This window comes from Apodemus sylvaticus, chromosome 5, assembly GCF_947179515.1.
Source record: "Apodemus sylvaticus chromosome 5, mApoSyl1.1, whole genome shotgun sequence".
In the NCBI taxonomy this organism is placed as follows: Eukaryota; Metazoa; Chordata; class Mammalia; order Rodentia; family Muridae; genus Apodemus; species Apodemus sylvaticus.
The window spans coordinates 103,880,179-103,895,743 of NC_067476.1; the positions used below are offsets into that span (position 1 = coordinate 103,880,179).

At 43.6% G+C, this 15,565-nt stretch overlaps 1 protein-coding gene across 5 annotated transcripts in view; it reads right to left on the reverse strand.

Moving 5' to 3' along the window:
- Tp53bp1 (tumor protein p53 binding protein 1) overlaps positions 1-10,475 on the reverse strand; it is a 76,559-nt gene extending 66,084 nt beyond the window's left edge. For all 5 annotated transcript variants that reach the window (XM_052183364.1, XM_052183363.1, XM_052183366.1 and 2 more), the window contains exons 1-4: positions 10,355-10,475; positions 9,596-9,780; positions 9,344-9,434; positions 9,027-9,111 (exon numbers count right to left, since the gene is read on the reverse strand). In XM_052183364.1, the coding sequence (XP_052039324.1) occupies positions 9,027-9,111; positions 9,344-9,434; positions 9,596-9,780; positions 10,355-10,361 (368 nt within the window). In that variant the 5' untranslated portion in view covers positions 10,362-10,475. The remainder of the gene's footprint in view (positions 1-9,026; positions 9,112-9,343; positions 9,435-9,595; positions 9,781-10,354) is intronic.
- Between the last annotated feature and the right edge of the window lie 5,090 nt (positions 10,476-15,565).

Here is a 15,565-nt window from a genome sequence, read left to right on the forward strand (position 1 = left end):
TTCTTATCTCATATATGATGAGTGTAAAAGGATCCTTTCTGGAAAATAATTCAGAAAGATGTATCAAGAGCTTAAAAAAAGTTCATAAGCAATAATTTCAGTGTTTGCTCTTTTTGAAACTTAGTAACCAGGATGACCTTGGCCTTGGAATCCTCCTGCCTCCACCTAAGAGCTAGGATCACAAGCATATATCCAAATTTACTTCTCAAAGTTTTTAGCTATTAAGAAATAATCTCAAACTGGGCAGTGGTGACACACACTTTTAATCCTAGCATTTGGGAGGCAGGCAAGCAGATCTATGAGTTCGAGGCCAGCCTGGTCTACATAGAGCTCCAGGACAGGCAGGGCTACAGAGATTCCTCGTTTTGAAAAACCAAAAAAGAAAAGAGAGAAATTGGGAGAAGAGAAGGGGAGAAGGGGAGAAGGGGAGAGGGGAGAAGGGGAGGGGGGAGAGGGGGAGAGGGGAGAAGGGAAGAGGAGAGAGAGGGAGAAGGGGAGAGGGGAGAAGGGAAGAGGGGAGAACGGGAGAAGGGGAGAAGGGGAGTGGAGAGAAGGGGAGGGGGGAGAGGAGGAGAGGGGAGAAGGGAAGAGGAGAGAGAGGGAGAAGGGGATAGGGGGAGAAGGGAAGAGGAGAGAGAGGGAGAAGGGGAGAGGGGGAGAAGGGGAGAAGAGAAGAGGGGAGAAGGGGAGAGGGGGAGAGGACAGAAGGGGAGAAGAGGAAAGGGGAGAAGGGGAGAAGAGGAAAGGGGAGAAGGGGAGAGGAAAGAGAATGAGTAGCGAGTGAATATGCGAATATATACCTGCAATTTCTGCACCTGAGAGGCTGAGGCATGGTGGGTCTCAAGTTTGAGCTCAGTATGTACTACACAGTATGACTTTGTCTCAAAAAGAAGGGAACAGAGTACAGAGGATATTCAGTATTGGGGAAATTATTAATTCCATAATCCATCATTAAAAGTCCTTGAAATGCTGGGCATAGTAACACAGCACCTTTAATCTTATCACTCGGGAAGCACAGGCAGAGAGATCTCTGAGTCTAAGGCCAGCCTGGTCTACACAGGTCCAGTAAAGCCAAGACTACATAGAAATCCTGTCTCGAAGTTGGTACCCCAGACCTAAGTATTGCTATGATAGGCCTGACCATGATTTTGTTTGGAGCAATGTGGATTTTACATGCATTAATTGGACATTAATGGGCCATCTTAAGATGAATGTGGAACACATAGGCACTGGGAAGGTGATTAGAACTATGTATTTGGTTTTTATAATGTTTGCTTAAGAATGTTGTTACTTATTGTCATTGTCTGAAGAAGCTACAGGAAGCTAAGGGAAAGAGGTTTATATTAATTGCATTGGCAAAAAAAGTCTCTGAAATGCTTAGGAAGGAAGGAAGGAAGGAAGGAAGGAAGGAAGGAAGGAAGGAAGGAAGGAAGGAAGGAAGGAAGGAATCCTGTCTCAGAAAACAAAACGGGCTGGAGAGGTGGCTCAGTAGTTAAGAACACTGACTGCGCCAGGCGGTGGTGGCGCACGCCTGTAATTCCAGCACTCTGGGAGGCAGAGGCAGGCGGATTTCTGAGTTTGAGGCCAGCCTGGTCTACAGAGTGAGTTCCAGGACAGCCAGGGCTATACAGAGAAACCCTGGCTCGAGAAAAAAAAAAAAAAAAAAAAAAAAAAAAAAACCACTGACTGCTCTTCCAGAGGTCTTGAGTTCAGTTCCCAGCAACCACATGGTGGCTCACAACAATCTGTAATGGGATCTAATGCCCTCTTCTGGTATATCTGAAGAGAGCAAACCTATGGTATACTCACATATATTAAATAAATCTTTTTAAAAGGGGGGGAGGGGAGATGGAAACAACAAAAAGTTTGAAACAATTTATATAACATGTAAAGTTATATTGTATCCTAAACTCAATAAATAAATAAAATATAAAAGTCATCTTTGACACAACTGGAAAAGTTCTGAATCTAAACTGAATTGTTAGTATGGAATTATCTGTTTATATATTTAATTTTTCATTTTATTTTTATTTCATGTGCATTGGTGTTTTGCCTGCAAGTCTGTGTGAGAGTACCAGATGCCCTGGAACTATAGTTACAGACATGAAGGTGCTGGGAACTGAACTCAGGACCTTTGGAAGAGCAGCCAGTGCTCTTAAGCACTCAGCCATCTCTCCAGCCCCATGACTGTTTATATATTTTTATTTTGTGTATACCTGGTTTTTATCTGCATATATGCATTCATGGTGTCTGCAGAGATTAGAAGAGGATTACATATCCCTGGAACTGGAGTTATGAATGTTTGTGAGCCACACGGGTACTGGGAACCAAATCTGGCTCCTGAACCTGGGTCTTTGTAAGAGAAGCAAATGCTCTTATCTGTTGAGCCATCTCGACAACCCTTGGAATTAATATTATTGTACTACAATCACCTAAGATGTTACCCTTACTTTTCAGGGACAAATGCTAAAACATTTAAAGGGAAACTATGAGTGTGTACTATCCCATGTCAGTCCCTCACAAAGTACACACACACACACAAAACGGACAGAAATGCACTAGTTTATCTCTTTTCAAATAAGAACGTGGTCAGGAGAGGTGACTCGGTGATTAACAGCATGAAGTCAGTCTCTTACTGAAGACCTAAGTTCAGATCCCCACACCCATCTCAAATAGCTCACAACCAGACTAGCTCCAGGGGACCCAATGCCCTCTGGTGATCTATACTAGCACCAAACACACAAACTGTCACAGATACATACACTTAATGGGAAGGGAAATTTGTTTTTGTTTTTCAAGACAAGGTTTCTCTGTGTAGCCCTGGCTGTCCTGGAACTCCTTCTGCAGATCAGGCTAACCTCAAACTCAGAGATCCACCTACCTCTGGCTCCCAAGGGCTGGGAGCTATGTCACTAGACCTATTTTTTTGGGGGGGAGGGGGAGGGTGGCATTCAAGTTTGAGCAGCTAGATCCCAAGGGCTGGGTCTTTTAAAGGTGTGTACCACCACCACCTGGTTTAATAAATAAAATGAAAAACTCTGGGACAGTAAGATGGCTCACTGGGTATTGCTTGTGTTCATTCTCTGAAACCACATAGTGGAAGTAGCAACCTGAATTCTAACCATGGACCTACAGTAACAGGAAAGAACCAACTTACACAAGCTGTCCTGACCTCCAAACACAGGCCATGACATGCACATGTCTACACACAAACAACATTTTTTTTTTAAATGTAAAGAAAACCACACACCTGAGCCTTCTGTCTGGATGGCTCTTCCTTTTGTCCCTGATGTCTAAGTGGAGCTTGATTAGCCTTTGGACCTCTTCTCCAGCTGTACTCAACCCTTACACAGAATCAGTTTGGACTTTTTGTTTGTTTGTTTAAGAAAGTTTCAATCTACCCAGGCAGTGGTGGCAGGAGCTGATACAGAGGCCGTGAGTGCTGCTTTCTTGCTTACTCCCCTGGCTTTCTCAGCCTCCTTTTTTATAGAACCCAGGAACACCAACCCAGGGGTGGCCCTACCCACAACAGACCGGTTCCTCCCATGAACCACCAATAAAGAAAATGTCCTGGGCCTGGCCTAGTGGTCAGCCTAGTTTACAGAAAAGAGTTCAAGGACAGCCAGGGTTACATGGGGAAAGTATGTCTCAAAAAACTAATCAACAAACAAGAAAGTCTCAATCTGAATAACCAGGCTAGCATAGTATGTAACTCAGGCTGACTTGAACTCAGCACGATCCTCCTGCCTCAACCTCCAGAGCACTGCAGTCACAATGTGCACCACCACCACTGGCTCCCAAAGTTTTAATTATAGCACTATCCATATGACTCCACAATCACTCTCCAGGCAGTATATGAAGGCCCTGCTCACCACCCCACTTCTGATGGGTCTCCACCCATCTACAATCCACCCGTCTGTCTCTCCTTCAGCTTCTCCATCTCAACAACCACTCTATCCTAGCTGCTCAAACAAGACCAGAACTGTCATTCCCGCCCACCTTTCTGCTGATGCTCCACTCATATTCCATCTTCAAATCCCATTTTCAAATCTCAGAATCTCACTGACCACTCATCCACTTCTACCCTGAACTTTCTAAAATAAACTAGTCATGTTATCCTATTAAAATACTTAACAAATGTCATAAAAATATAAAGCTTGCTCTATGAAAAGGAATTTCATTCTTACAAGGGAATTAAAAGACAAGTTACACAGTGAGAAGACTTACAAGCCGAACCAACACAGCTACGAAGGACCACATACAGAATTTACAAAGCACTTTCTAAACACAATAGGGGCCAGACAGTGGTAGCTCATGCCTATAATTCCAGCACTCCAGACACAGAAGTGGGTAGATCAAGGCCAGCCTGGGCTACAGAGGGCATTCCAGGACAGCTAGGGATACACATACACCCTGACTTGAATGCCACACACCACCACCCCCAAAAAATAGGGCTAGGGACATAGCTCAGCAGGTAAGAACTGTACCAGGCACAAAGCCTCAAGTTCAACTCCTAGGATGCATGGAGGAGCAAGTAAAAAAATAAATCATTCAATTTAAAAGTGGGCAAAAGACATAGATAGACATTCCCTGAAGAGGGTAGCAGATGGCAAAGAAGCACATAAAAGGGTCAACCTCATTTGCCATTAGGAAAATAAAAATCCCAACCACAATGCGATATGACTATACACTTTTCGGGGTTGGCTCAGTTGGGAAAGTACTTGCTAGAGTGCATCAGGCTAAGGACTCCATCCTCAGTACCACATAAACGCAGCAGGTGATGCATGCCTGCACTTCCAGTCATTGAGAGGTAGAGGCAGGAGCATCAAAAGTTTAAGGTCATCCTTAGCTTCACAACAAGATGGGGATTTGAGGCTGACCTGGGATACATGAGACACTTTCAAAAAATATTTTTAATTTGTATATATTGTAATTTACAGATATTGAAGGGGCTAATAGTATAACCTAGTCATAGAACACTGCTTAGCATGACTGAAACCTCAAGTTCAACCCTGAGCACCCCAAAAGGCAACAACAGTGAAAATATTAACAGTTGGTAAGGATAGAAATTAGAACACTTACACATTGCTAGATGCTATACAAACACTTGAACACTGGATGTTTATTCAAAAAATTAATGCAACTGCCACATAGTCAAATAAAAAGCTGGGTATTATTAAAGAAATGAAAGCTTAGAGTCACATAAACAATTTGCAGAGTGCCAAACATGGTAGCCACACCTTAATCAGTATTCAGAAAGCAAAAACAGGCAGATCTGGGAATTGAAGACTACCCTGGCCTACATAGCAAGTTCCAGGCCAACCAGAGCTATACAATGAGTTGTCTCTCTAAAAAAGAAGAAGAAAAGGTAGCCTTTGCCTGCTGAGCACTCTTCCTGACCTTTGTGTAAATATCCATATGTATCTATGCACACATCGAGCCTGACAACCTGTGTTCATTCAATCCCCGGCCCATATGGTGGACAAAGAAAAAAGCTGTCCTGACTTCCACATGCACACCCACACATACATACACAAATACATAAAAAATAATAATAAGCCAGGCCTGGTGGCGCATGCCTGTAATCCCAGCACTTGGGAGGCGGAAGCAGGTGGATTTCTGAGTTCGAGGTCAGCCTGGTCTACGGAGTGAGTTCTAGGACAGCCAGGACTCCATAGACAAACCCTCTCTCGAAAAACCAATAATAATAATAATAATAATAATAACAATAATTTGCACAAATATTTATAACAATTTTATTTACAATAGTAAAAAAACTTAAAAAGAAAAGATTGGCTTCAACCTATGAATAATGGCGCATCTGATATACTCTGAAAGACTACTCAGATACACAGAAACACTTTGATGGGCCTCCCAGGAGTTATGCCGATAGAAAAAAAAGGTCAGTTATATTTGCATATTTATATAATATTTTGAAATAAATTTGCTAAATTAACATAGGTTAATGACTGCTAAGTGTGCAGGTACAGACAATGAAGGGAGGTAGGACTTTTACAAAGAATATCAGGCCGGGCAGTGGTAGGGCAGTGGTAGGGCAGTGGTAGTGCACGCCTGTAATCCCAGCACTTGGGAGGCAGAGGCAGGCGGATTTCTGAGTTCAAGGCCAGCCTGGTCTACAGAGAGAGTTCCAGGACAGCCAGGGCTACACAGAGAAACCCTGTCTCGAGAGGAAAAAAAAAAAAAAAAACAAAGAATATCAGGCAGGGCGGCAGAGGCGCACCCCTGTAATCTTGGGAAGCAGAGGCAGGAAGATTTCTGAGTTCGAGGCCAGCCTGGTCCACAGAGTGAGTTCCAGGACAGCCAGGGCTACACAGAGAAACCCTGTCTCGAAAAACCAAAAAAAAAAAAAAAAAAAAAAAAAAAGAATCTTTAAAATGAATGACAATATTGGCTGGGCAGTGGTGGTACACGCCTTTAATCCCAGCACTTGGGAGGCAAAGGCAGGCGGATTTCTGAGTTCAAGGCTAGCCTTGTCTACAGAGTGAGTTCCAGGACAGCCAGGGCTGCACAGAGAAAACCTGTCTCGAAAAAACAAAATACAAAACAAACAAACAAACAAACAATAATAATAATAATAAATAAAATACAATGACAATATTTGGGGCTAGGAAGATGATTCAGTCAGTAAAGATACTTGCCACCAAGCCTGTTGATCTAAGTTGGAACCCCAAAATCCACATGGTAGAAGAAAAGAACTGATTCCCTCCTGTAGGTTATCCTCTGGCCTCCACAGTACATGTGTGTATCTGCCCCCTCATACACAAAAAACAACTTTTAAAATTTTGATGGGAAAATTTAAATATATGCATTCCTTCCATGCTAAAGGTATGGAAAAGGTATTATAGGACACTCCCTATTTAGGAACATTTGTTTACATCATCAGAACACTGAGTAAAACAAGATTTTTGGGGAGGAGGGGGAGAAGATTTATGATTTTCCCAAGTAGAGCTTTTGTTTCAAAATATCTGCTATTCAAAAAAACATTCTATGTGCATGTATGTGTGCTATGTGTGCATGTGTACTGTGTACATGTGAGTTGTGTGTGTATATGTTTTATATGTGTGTTCTATTTTTATCTGTGGGGGGGGGGGTGTTTGTGTGTCTCTGTGTTCTGAACCCTTACATTCTTTTGGAATCAGCCTCAAATTCTCCCCAGCTCTGTGGCCGCCTCTCACGCGGCAGCTTCTCGTGTGTGTGTGTGTGTGTGTGTGTGTGTGTGTGTGTGTGTGTGTGTGTGTATATGTGTGTGTGTGTATGTGTGTGTGTGTGTGTGTGTGTGTGTGTGTGTTTTTCCCTATATGCAGAACACATTTGCATTTATTGTTTAGACTGCATCCCTCAGAGAAGTATCCCTTTACCCCCAACTGGATTATTTATTTATTGTTCTCTTTGTAATGATCATAATTGTGACTTAGGACTGAGGTAAAGACGGATCTCCCCCCATTAAGTCATACGCCCATGATCACAAAGCCCTCTGAAGTACACGGCACAGCACATCTATTGGACAAGCCATAAAATCTGAATTTACATCAAGAGCAAGAGCAACACAATGATTTCAAAACAGAAAAGCAGCATGGATCATGGCAAACAGCACCTGCATTTACAACAGAGTTGTAAATGCCAGTTCTTGTCCGTACCATGCACCCCAGGTTATAAGCCAGAAAAACACATCTGCGCAGGCACACATTCCTCAAAAACATTATAAAACAAAGCAAAGAAAGATAACAAACAGGTAAGTGGCACCAGGCGTGGTCACCCATCATCTCAGCAACTGAGAGCTGAGACAGGAGGATCACCACTATTAGAGGTCAGACTGCATTACACAGTGAGTTCCAGAACAGCAGGGACTGCAGAATGAGACTTATGTCTCAAAAACCTAAACAAACAACACAGTCACATATAAGTGAAGCAGTTGGGTATAGGAACAGGCACTGTGACAAATGGCAAAGAATGCCCAGCGGAGGTATCCACCTGCAATATTACAGCAAACTATAGACATTAAGGAATAGCAATCCCAAAAGCTAGAAATGCAAGTTACATGAGAATTTTATGTATGTATGTATGTATGTATGTATGTATTTATTTATTTATTTATTTATTTACGGGCGGGGGAGGGGGGAGGGGAGGTCCTCACTATACAGTCCTGGCAGGTCTGGAAGTCCAGGATGGCCTTGAATTCATATAGACCTACCCACTCCTGCCCCAGGAGCACTGGAATTAAAATTGTACAAGACCATACCAGGCTCCCAGTTTTAAATTCAAACTCCTTCAAATATATTTTAACATTATGAGCCTGATAAACGTTATCCAATGGCCAAGATAAGCCCACTAGTTTTCAGACTGTTTAAAAGCATCTATTTCCTCTTGAGGCAAATACAATACAAAACACACCAGAAAAAGCACTTTGTTTTAAGGTAAAGGTAAAGCAACAATTGCAAACATGTCAAGCTAACATCCCTCTCGCTTAACTACCTGCCCCTCAGCCTACCTCCTCAAGACTACCAAGATTGTCTGTCTGTGTTCTCTGACCATAGAAGAACTGGAAAGATGCCTGAGAAACGGAGTAGTAAGGAAGAGAAGGAACGGCTCTCAACACAGTCAAGCAAGTCCTTTAAGGTCCCTGCCCATCAGTGTCCCCACTGGGGACAATGTCTTTACTGCACAGCTGCTTCAGGATAGAATTAACTAAGATTATGTCAGAAGTCAGTATCAGGCCTAACACAGAGAACACCGGCATCGTGACATGCATAAGACACAGTAAAACGTAAAAACTCTTTAGGATATACATTACAATCTGAAGGTGTAGTTACACAAAGTGTCACTTCTCAAAACAGATCCCAGCTCTCAGTCCTAAAACAATACTACCTATAAAATCCCCAAATCCCACTCCTCAATCCACAAAACAAGAGTAATCACTTTTATCTTTGGGATGAGTCAGCAGGTACAGATAAGAGTTGACGAATAATAAACTGAAATCAATTCCTTTGATTGAAACAGTAGCTTACCTGCTCGTCCTGTTTGGCTGAGGTAACCGTTCTATGACTTGACTGATGGAACCACTCGGACCCAAATGAGAAGACTCCACAGGGTCTGAAAAGACAGTAGAAGTCGGCTATTAGCACAGAAGGCATTTGCCACCAAATTTTAATACAAATTCAGAAATGTAGGCAACACCAAACTAATCATGGGTTTCTGAAGGCTTACTGTACACTAGATAACAAGCTAGGCTTCCTTACACATAAACTCAACTGTATGTTTAAATAATTCTGCCCCAATAGGGCCTTAAACACTGCAAAGGAGGGCCAAGCCTTCAACTGCTCACCTGAAGCCTTGTTATCTTTCAGATGTTCATTGAACGAGCTATTACTGTCTCCTTGTTCTGCCGCAGTTTGTTCCGGATTTGACACGATATCCTAGAAAATACATAAAGTAGTACAAAAGGGACTTTTTTGTGTGTGAGAACACGTTGGGGTTTTTTTTCCCCACCAACTTTATCCAAAAGATAATGATCAACTAAACACTTTAGTTTGGTTCAAGGGGGTCTGAAAAAATAAGAACTGGAACACTCACTCACCAATACGGGGTTCTCTTTGTGCATCTGCAGATTAGGAAGGTGTCGAGACAGCACGCTGAAGTGAGAACCTGCATCTTCTTCCAGAACCTGGCTTTCAGGCTGAGAATCTTCTATTATCAGGCAAGGAGTGTCTTGCTGAGAGAAATCTGAATCCAATTGACTTCCAGTAGGGTCCATCTGCTCCCCTGGAATGGAATAACAAAAGATCAGTTCGGGAGAGTAACCCTCCTGAGCCTTCCTCACACAATCTGAGACTAAATAATGGGGCGGAAGTGTGAGCGCGAGAAAGGGACCATTCTAGGGCTCCAGAGTAGCCCACATCTGCAATCGCTCTTAGTTCTTTCTCGGCTATCTCCCAGCCCTCGTTTCTCTATTATTTACCATTGAGCCTCTGGATCCTTCGATCCCTCCCTCCCTCCCTCCCTCCTTTCTCTTCACCTTCCCTCAGACACCCTTCCTTCCTCACCTCTTCTCCCCGCCCCTTTCCATCCCCCACACAATTCTCCCCACGTTCTGACGCCACTGAGCCCCGGGAAGACCTCTTCGCAACCCCGGCGGGCGGGAAGCCCACGGCCCTCCTGCGGCCTCAGGACCGCCGCTGTGACTGCCTCCCCACCCCCTCCCCGGGTCCTCCAACCCCGTCCCCGTCCCCGCCGCCGCCGCCATGCTTGCCACCCCGCCCCCTCCGGGCGGCCAGCCCTTCAAGCCCGCCACCCCGGCCTCCGCCGCGGGATCGCTCGGCTTCGCTCGTACCACTACCTGGCATTCTGGCGGGAGGTCCCTCGCGCTGGATCTAGAGATCTCCGCACGCCGCCCAGGCCCCTCCAGGTCGATCCCCAGGTCGCCACAGTCGCCACCGCCGCCACTAGCCGCGAGCTCCCCCTTTTCCCGTCACGTCACGCAGCATCGGATCGCCCATTCGCTGCTGTTGTCTGCCACTCAGGAAATCCTATGGCTGATAGGTGGATGAGGTGAAGTTCCCGCCTCTCGCGTTAAAAAAAAAAATTAAAAAAAAAAAAAAAAGGAACACGGCGGCGCGTTTCCATGGTAGCATGGACGTCTCATGCCCTCCCTCTAATACAGCCAGAAATGACAGTATCCTTGAACCGAAGGGACATTAAGAGGGCATGAAATGAATACCCCTGCCTGAAGGACGGGGGTACTCACTACCACACTTGAGGGTTTCGGCCCCTTCACCGACTTCCACGGAAAAGGAGAGTCTCCGGGCTTTTCAAAGAAAGGGCAAAGAGGAGGAGAATTGAGGATTGCTAGTATTTCTGAGATGGTAAAATGGAAGAGACAAGATTCTATGGGGTTTGCCAGTGTCGATCAGGATCATTCTGTAGACCACTGCCTGAATTTAAAGGCCTCCATTTTCCCACTCTGTCTCTGGCAGTTTTGATTTTGTTTTACATTGTCTTCTTGTTCCCACTCCTTTTCAAGCTTCCTATTTGTGTCTCTGCCCTTTCTTTTATGGGATTGCAGTAGCCCTGGACACTTTGCACCTCCCATTGAAAGACCTGAGCATTGTAATCCTCAAACTAGTAGCAAAAAGAACAGCTGTCACCCCTACTAACTCAATGACCTAAAGGACCCAGACCCAGAGATGTAATTATCCTAATTATGGTGTCAGGGTCTTATAAAGGGTGTGGCAGCTGTGACAACTATTAATGAACTGAGCCCAAGATACATATGTGGTTTCACTGTCATTTTAATTTAAAGAGCCGTTGGATCTGGGCTAGAATTCTAACCAAGCAGCTGTCAGCAGGGAAAGCACCTAGCACAGTGCCAAAGATATACATAGTAGGCATTAAAATGGAGGCAACTTGTCTACTCCAGACTCAGAATTATTTAGGCACAGCCCATACACGGTTCTTAACTTCTATAAATGCCCAGCTTAGCACTTGAAATAAGCTAAGCTTAGAGAGGAGCATCCTACCAGCCAATCTTCTCTCTGCTGCTATAAATTACGGTGATCATATTTTCCTAACCCAAAAATCAAAGCATGTTATCTTCATATACATTACTTGTGGGAATGAAAGGACAGGCTTAAACTAAATTGTTCTGAAAATTGTAGGATCTATTATTGTTATAACTAAAATTCCAGTCCTAGGCTGTTTCACAAGTAGAGCAAAAATGACCCAAATCTCAGAGACACATCTCACTTCTTAATCCTAAAATCATTCATGATTGACTCCTGCGTTTCTCTATTGAATACCAGACATCAAATCAATGCAATCAAAAAAAGAAAAAAGAAAAAAATCCACCTCAAGCCGACATCAACTGTAGCGGGACACTAAGGGTCTCAGTCTGCTTAGCTGGAAAGGGGAGAAGCCAACAGGCCCAAGACTAGGCAGGCTGATGCTGATTCCCACAGAGCCCTCCTCAGGGCCACTATGGTGTTATTCTCCAACTTGATGCTGCATCTCTCCTTCCCCTAGTGAGATATAAATACCCAGGTCTTTCTGTTTACTTTGATATTTTAAAAAATATGTTTCTCAAAACTCAAAAATCTAAGTACTGGAGAGATGCTTAGCAGTTAAGAGCACTGCTGGCTCTTCCAGAGAACCCAGGTTCTATTCCCACCACCCACACAGTGGCTCACAGCCTTCTGTAACTGCAGGTCCAGGGAATCCCACCTTCTCTTCTGGCCTTGATGGGCAAGCAAAAGCCCATGCAAACCAAATGAAAATATTTCTTAAAGAAAGGCCAGCTCATAAAACTAAGAAGAGCACATTATATCAAGATTGACTAACTGAACCTGAGCCATTCTCACTGCTAACTAAATCAAGAGGTTTTAAAAAATAAAAATACGCCGGGCGGTGGTAGCGCATGCCTTTAATCCCAGCACTTGGGAGGCAGAGGCAGGCGGATCTCTGAGTTCAAGGCCAGCCTGGTCTACAGAGTGAGTTCCAGGACAGCCAGGGCTGCAGAGAAACCCTGTCTCAAAAAAACATAATAAATAAATAAATAAATAAATAAATAAATAAAATAAAAATAAAAATACTAGCCGGGCGGTGGTGGCGCACGCCTGTAATCCCAGCACTCTGGGAGGCAGAGGCAGGCGGATTTCTGAGTTCTAGGCCAGCCTGGTCTACAGAGTGAGTTCCAGGATAGCCAGGGCTATACAGAGAAACCCTGTCTCGAAAAAACCAAATCCAAAAAACAAAAAATAAATAAATAAATAAATAAATATACTTATGGATGCCAACAAGTGCTTGCTGACAGGAACCTGATACAGCTGTCTCCTGAGAGGCTCTTCCAGTACCTGACAAATACAGATGTGGATGCTCTCAGCCAACCATTGGACTGAGTACAAGGTCCCCAATGGAGGAGATAGAGAAAGGACCAAAGGAGCTGAAGGAGCTTGCAGCCCCATAGGAGGAAAACCAATATGAACCAACTAGTACCCCCAGATCTCCCAGAGACTAAACCACCAACCAAAGAGTACACATGGAGGGACCCATGGCTCCAACTGCATATGTAGCAGAGGATGGCCTTGTTGGACATCAAAGGGAGGAGAAGCCCTTGGTCCTGAGAAAGCTCAATGCCCCAGTATTGGGGAATGCCAGGACAGGGATGCAGGAGTGGATGGGTTGGTGAGCAGGGGGAGAGGAGAATGGGATAGGGGGTTTCCGGAGGGGAAACCAGGAAAAGGACTAACATTTAAATTGTAAATTAAGAAAATATCTAATAAAAAGGGAAAAGAAAATAAAAAATAAAAAATAATAAAAATACTTGGGCTGGAGAGATGGCTCAGTGGTTAAGAGCACGGACTGCTCTTCCAGAGGTCTTGAGTTCAGTTTCAGCAACCACATGGTAGCTTGCAACCATCTGTAGTAGGATATGATGCCCTCTTCTGGTGTGTCTAAAGACAGCGATATACTCACATAAAATAAATAAATAAATCTTAAAACATAAAAAAAAAAAAAAAAAGTAAAGGGGGCTGGCAAGATGGCTCAGCGGTTAAGAGCACTGATTGCTCTTCCAGAGGTCCTGAGTTCAATTCCCAGCAACCACATGGGGGCTCACAACCATCTGTGATAGGATCCGGTGCCCTCTTCTGGTGTGTCTGAAGACATCTACAGTGTAGCCATATATACAAAATAAATAAATATTTAAAAAAAAAAAAAAGTAAAAATCCTGGGAAGAAAGCCTGTGAGCGCTGGGCGGTGGTGGCACACGCCTGTAATCCCAGCACTCTGGGAGGCAGAGGCAGGCGGATTTCTGAGTTCGAGGCCAGCCTGGTCTACAGAGTGAGTTCCAGGACAGCCAGGGCTACACAGAGAAACCCTGTCTCAAGAAAACCAAATCCAAAAAGCCAAACAAAAAAAAAAAAGAAAGAAAGAAAAGAAAAGAAAAAAAAAAAAGAAAAGAAAGCCTGTGAGCTCCTTAGGCAGTGTGGTGAGTAAGTTAGTCATTGAATTATCCCAGAAGATAAGAAAATGCAGGCAGGATGGGACTACACCTAGGCATACCCAGGCTCTCACCCCCACAGAGGAGCATCTGCACCTCCATTTGCAGCTTCCTTTCTGCTTTCTCCTCCTTCCAGAGTCCCTCCCTGAGAAGAAAATTTCACAAGACTGTTGTTACCTTGCTTTAAAGTTTAACGCGCTTCATTGTCAGAAAGGTTTCTCCTGATTAACCCACCTAAATTCTTTCGTCTGAAGTTTAAAGCCCTTTACTCTCAAGTTGTCTCTAACCAATATCTTGAAAACCTACAGAGAATCTCATCAAACTGGGGTTCTCCCACTGTGTCCCACAATTCAATAATAAATTTGAACCAATCAAACAACAAAAGATAAATGTCATGTGACTCGGTTTGCCAAGTCTTTTTCTCCTGTTTCCTCACAGATTTCTCTAAACAAAAGAACCGCAGACAATTTAACCCACCTTGGCCAGCCTTTAAATGTGCTTAATGGTTGCCCATAGGAGGCATAGCTTTGGTCCACTGAGGAGCTGAGAAGTATTTAACCATAGGGACACAATCATACATCTCCTTTAAGCTTCAAGAGTAAAGTATTCCAAGCTGATTTATAGCTAACCATCATCGGTTCTAACCCTTAAGCTGCCTTCTGTTGTATTTGAACCTACAAAAGCATGGCCAATCACATACCAGTGTTATAATTAGTAACATCTATTACCATATATTCACCATGTGGCAGATACTATGCTGTTTAACATGATCTCACCTAATAGCATCATACTCTCTGAGAGTTACAGATGAGCAGACCAGGGCTTAGGGACATGGAAAAAATAAATAAATCGTGCAAAGTCTCCAAGGTAACAAGAGTTCCCATTTGAACCCAGTCTGTATAGCTACAGAGGTTAGGAGTGACAAATTGTCCAGTGGTTAATGCAGAGCCTTTGTTTGGTTTCAGAATATTTTCCCTCCAGTGTTGATTATAGATATTGCCAATGGTCCAGAGACTCACAAACTAAAGTGAAGAAAGCAGCAGAAACTGAGACATTGTCAATGACACCACATCCTTGAGAAGAAGCTAAGACAACAAAAAGGTGACGATGAGGGCAAGATAGGACAATGAACCTGAAGAGATCATTTATGAACTGGGCTAAACTCTCTCTAGGACAATGCTACCAATGCCTGTGAGCACCCAATGCCCAACAGTGGACTCAACCCTAGGCAGCATGCCTTTCTGTCGATCTTTTTAACTTGAAATAATTTAATTGAAAAGTTATTAGCTGGATATGGTAGCATACACCTTTAATCTCAGTACCTGGTAGGCAGAGACAGGAGGATCTCTTTGAATTCCAGGACAGTATGGTCTACATTAATGAGTTCCAGGCCAGTCAGGGCTACAGAAAGACTCTGTGTTAAAAAAACAAATAAACAAAAGATGAATTTAAGAGATTACTAAATGATTAGAAGCAATATGGCAAAATGTTCCTGTGTTGATCAAGGCAGAGTGCTCAAGACTACATGCAACATTTGTGTTTCTTTTTCTTTTT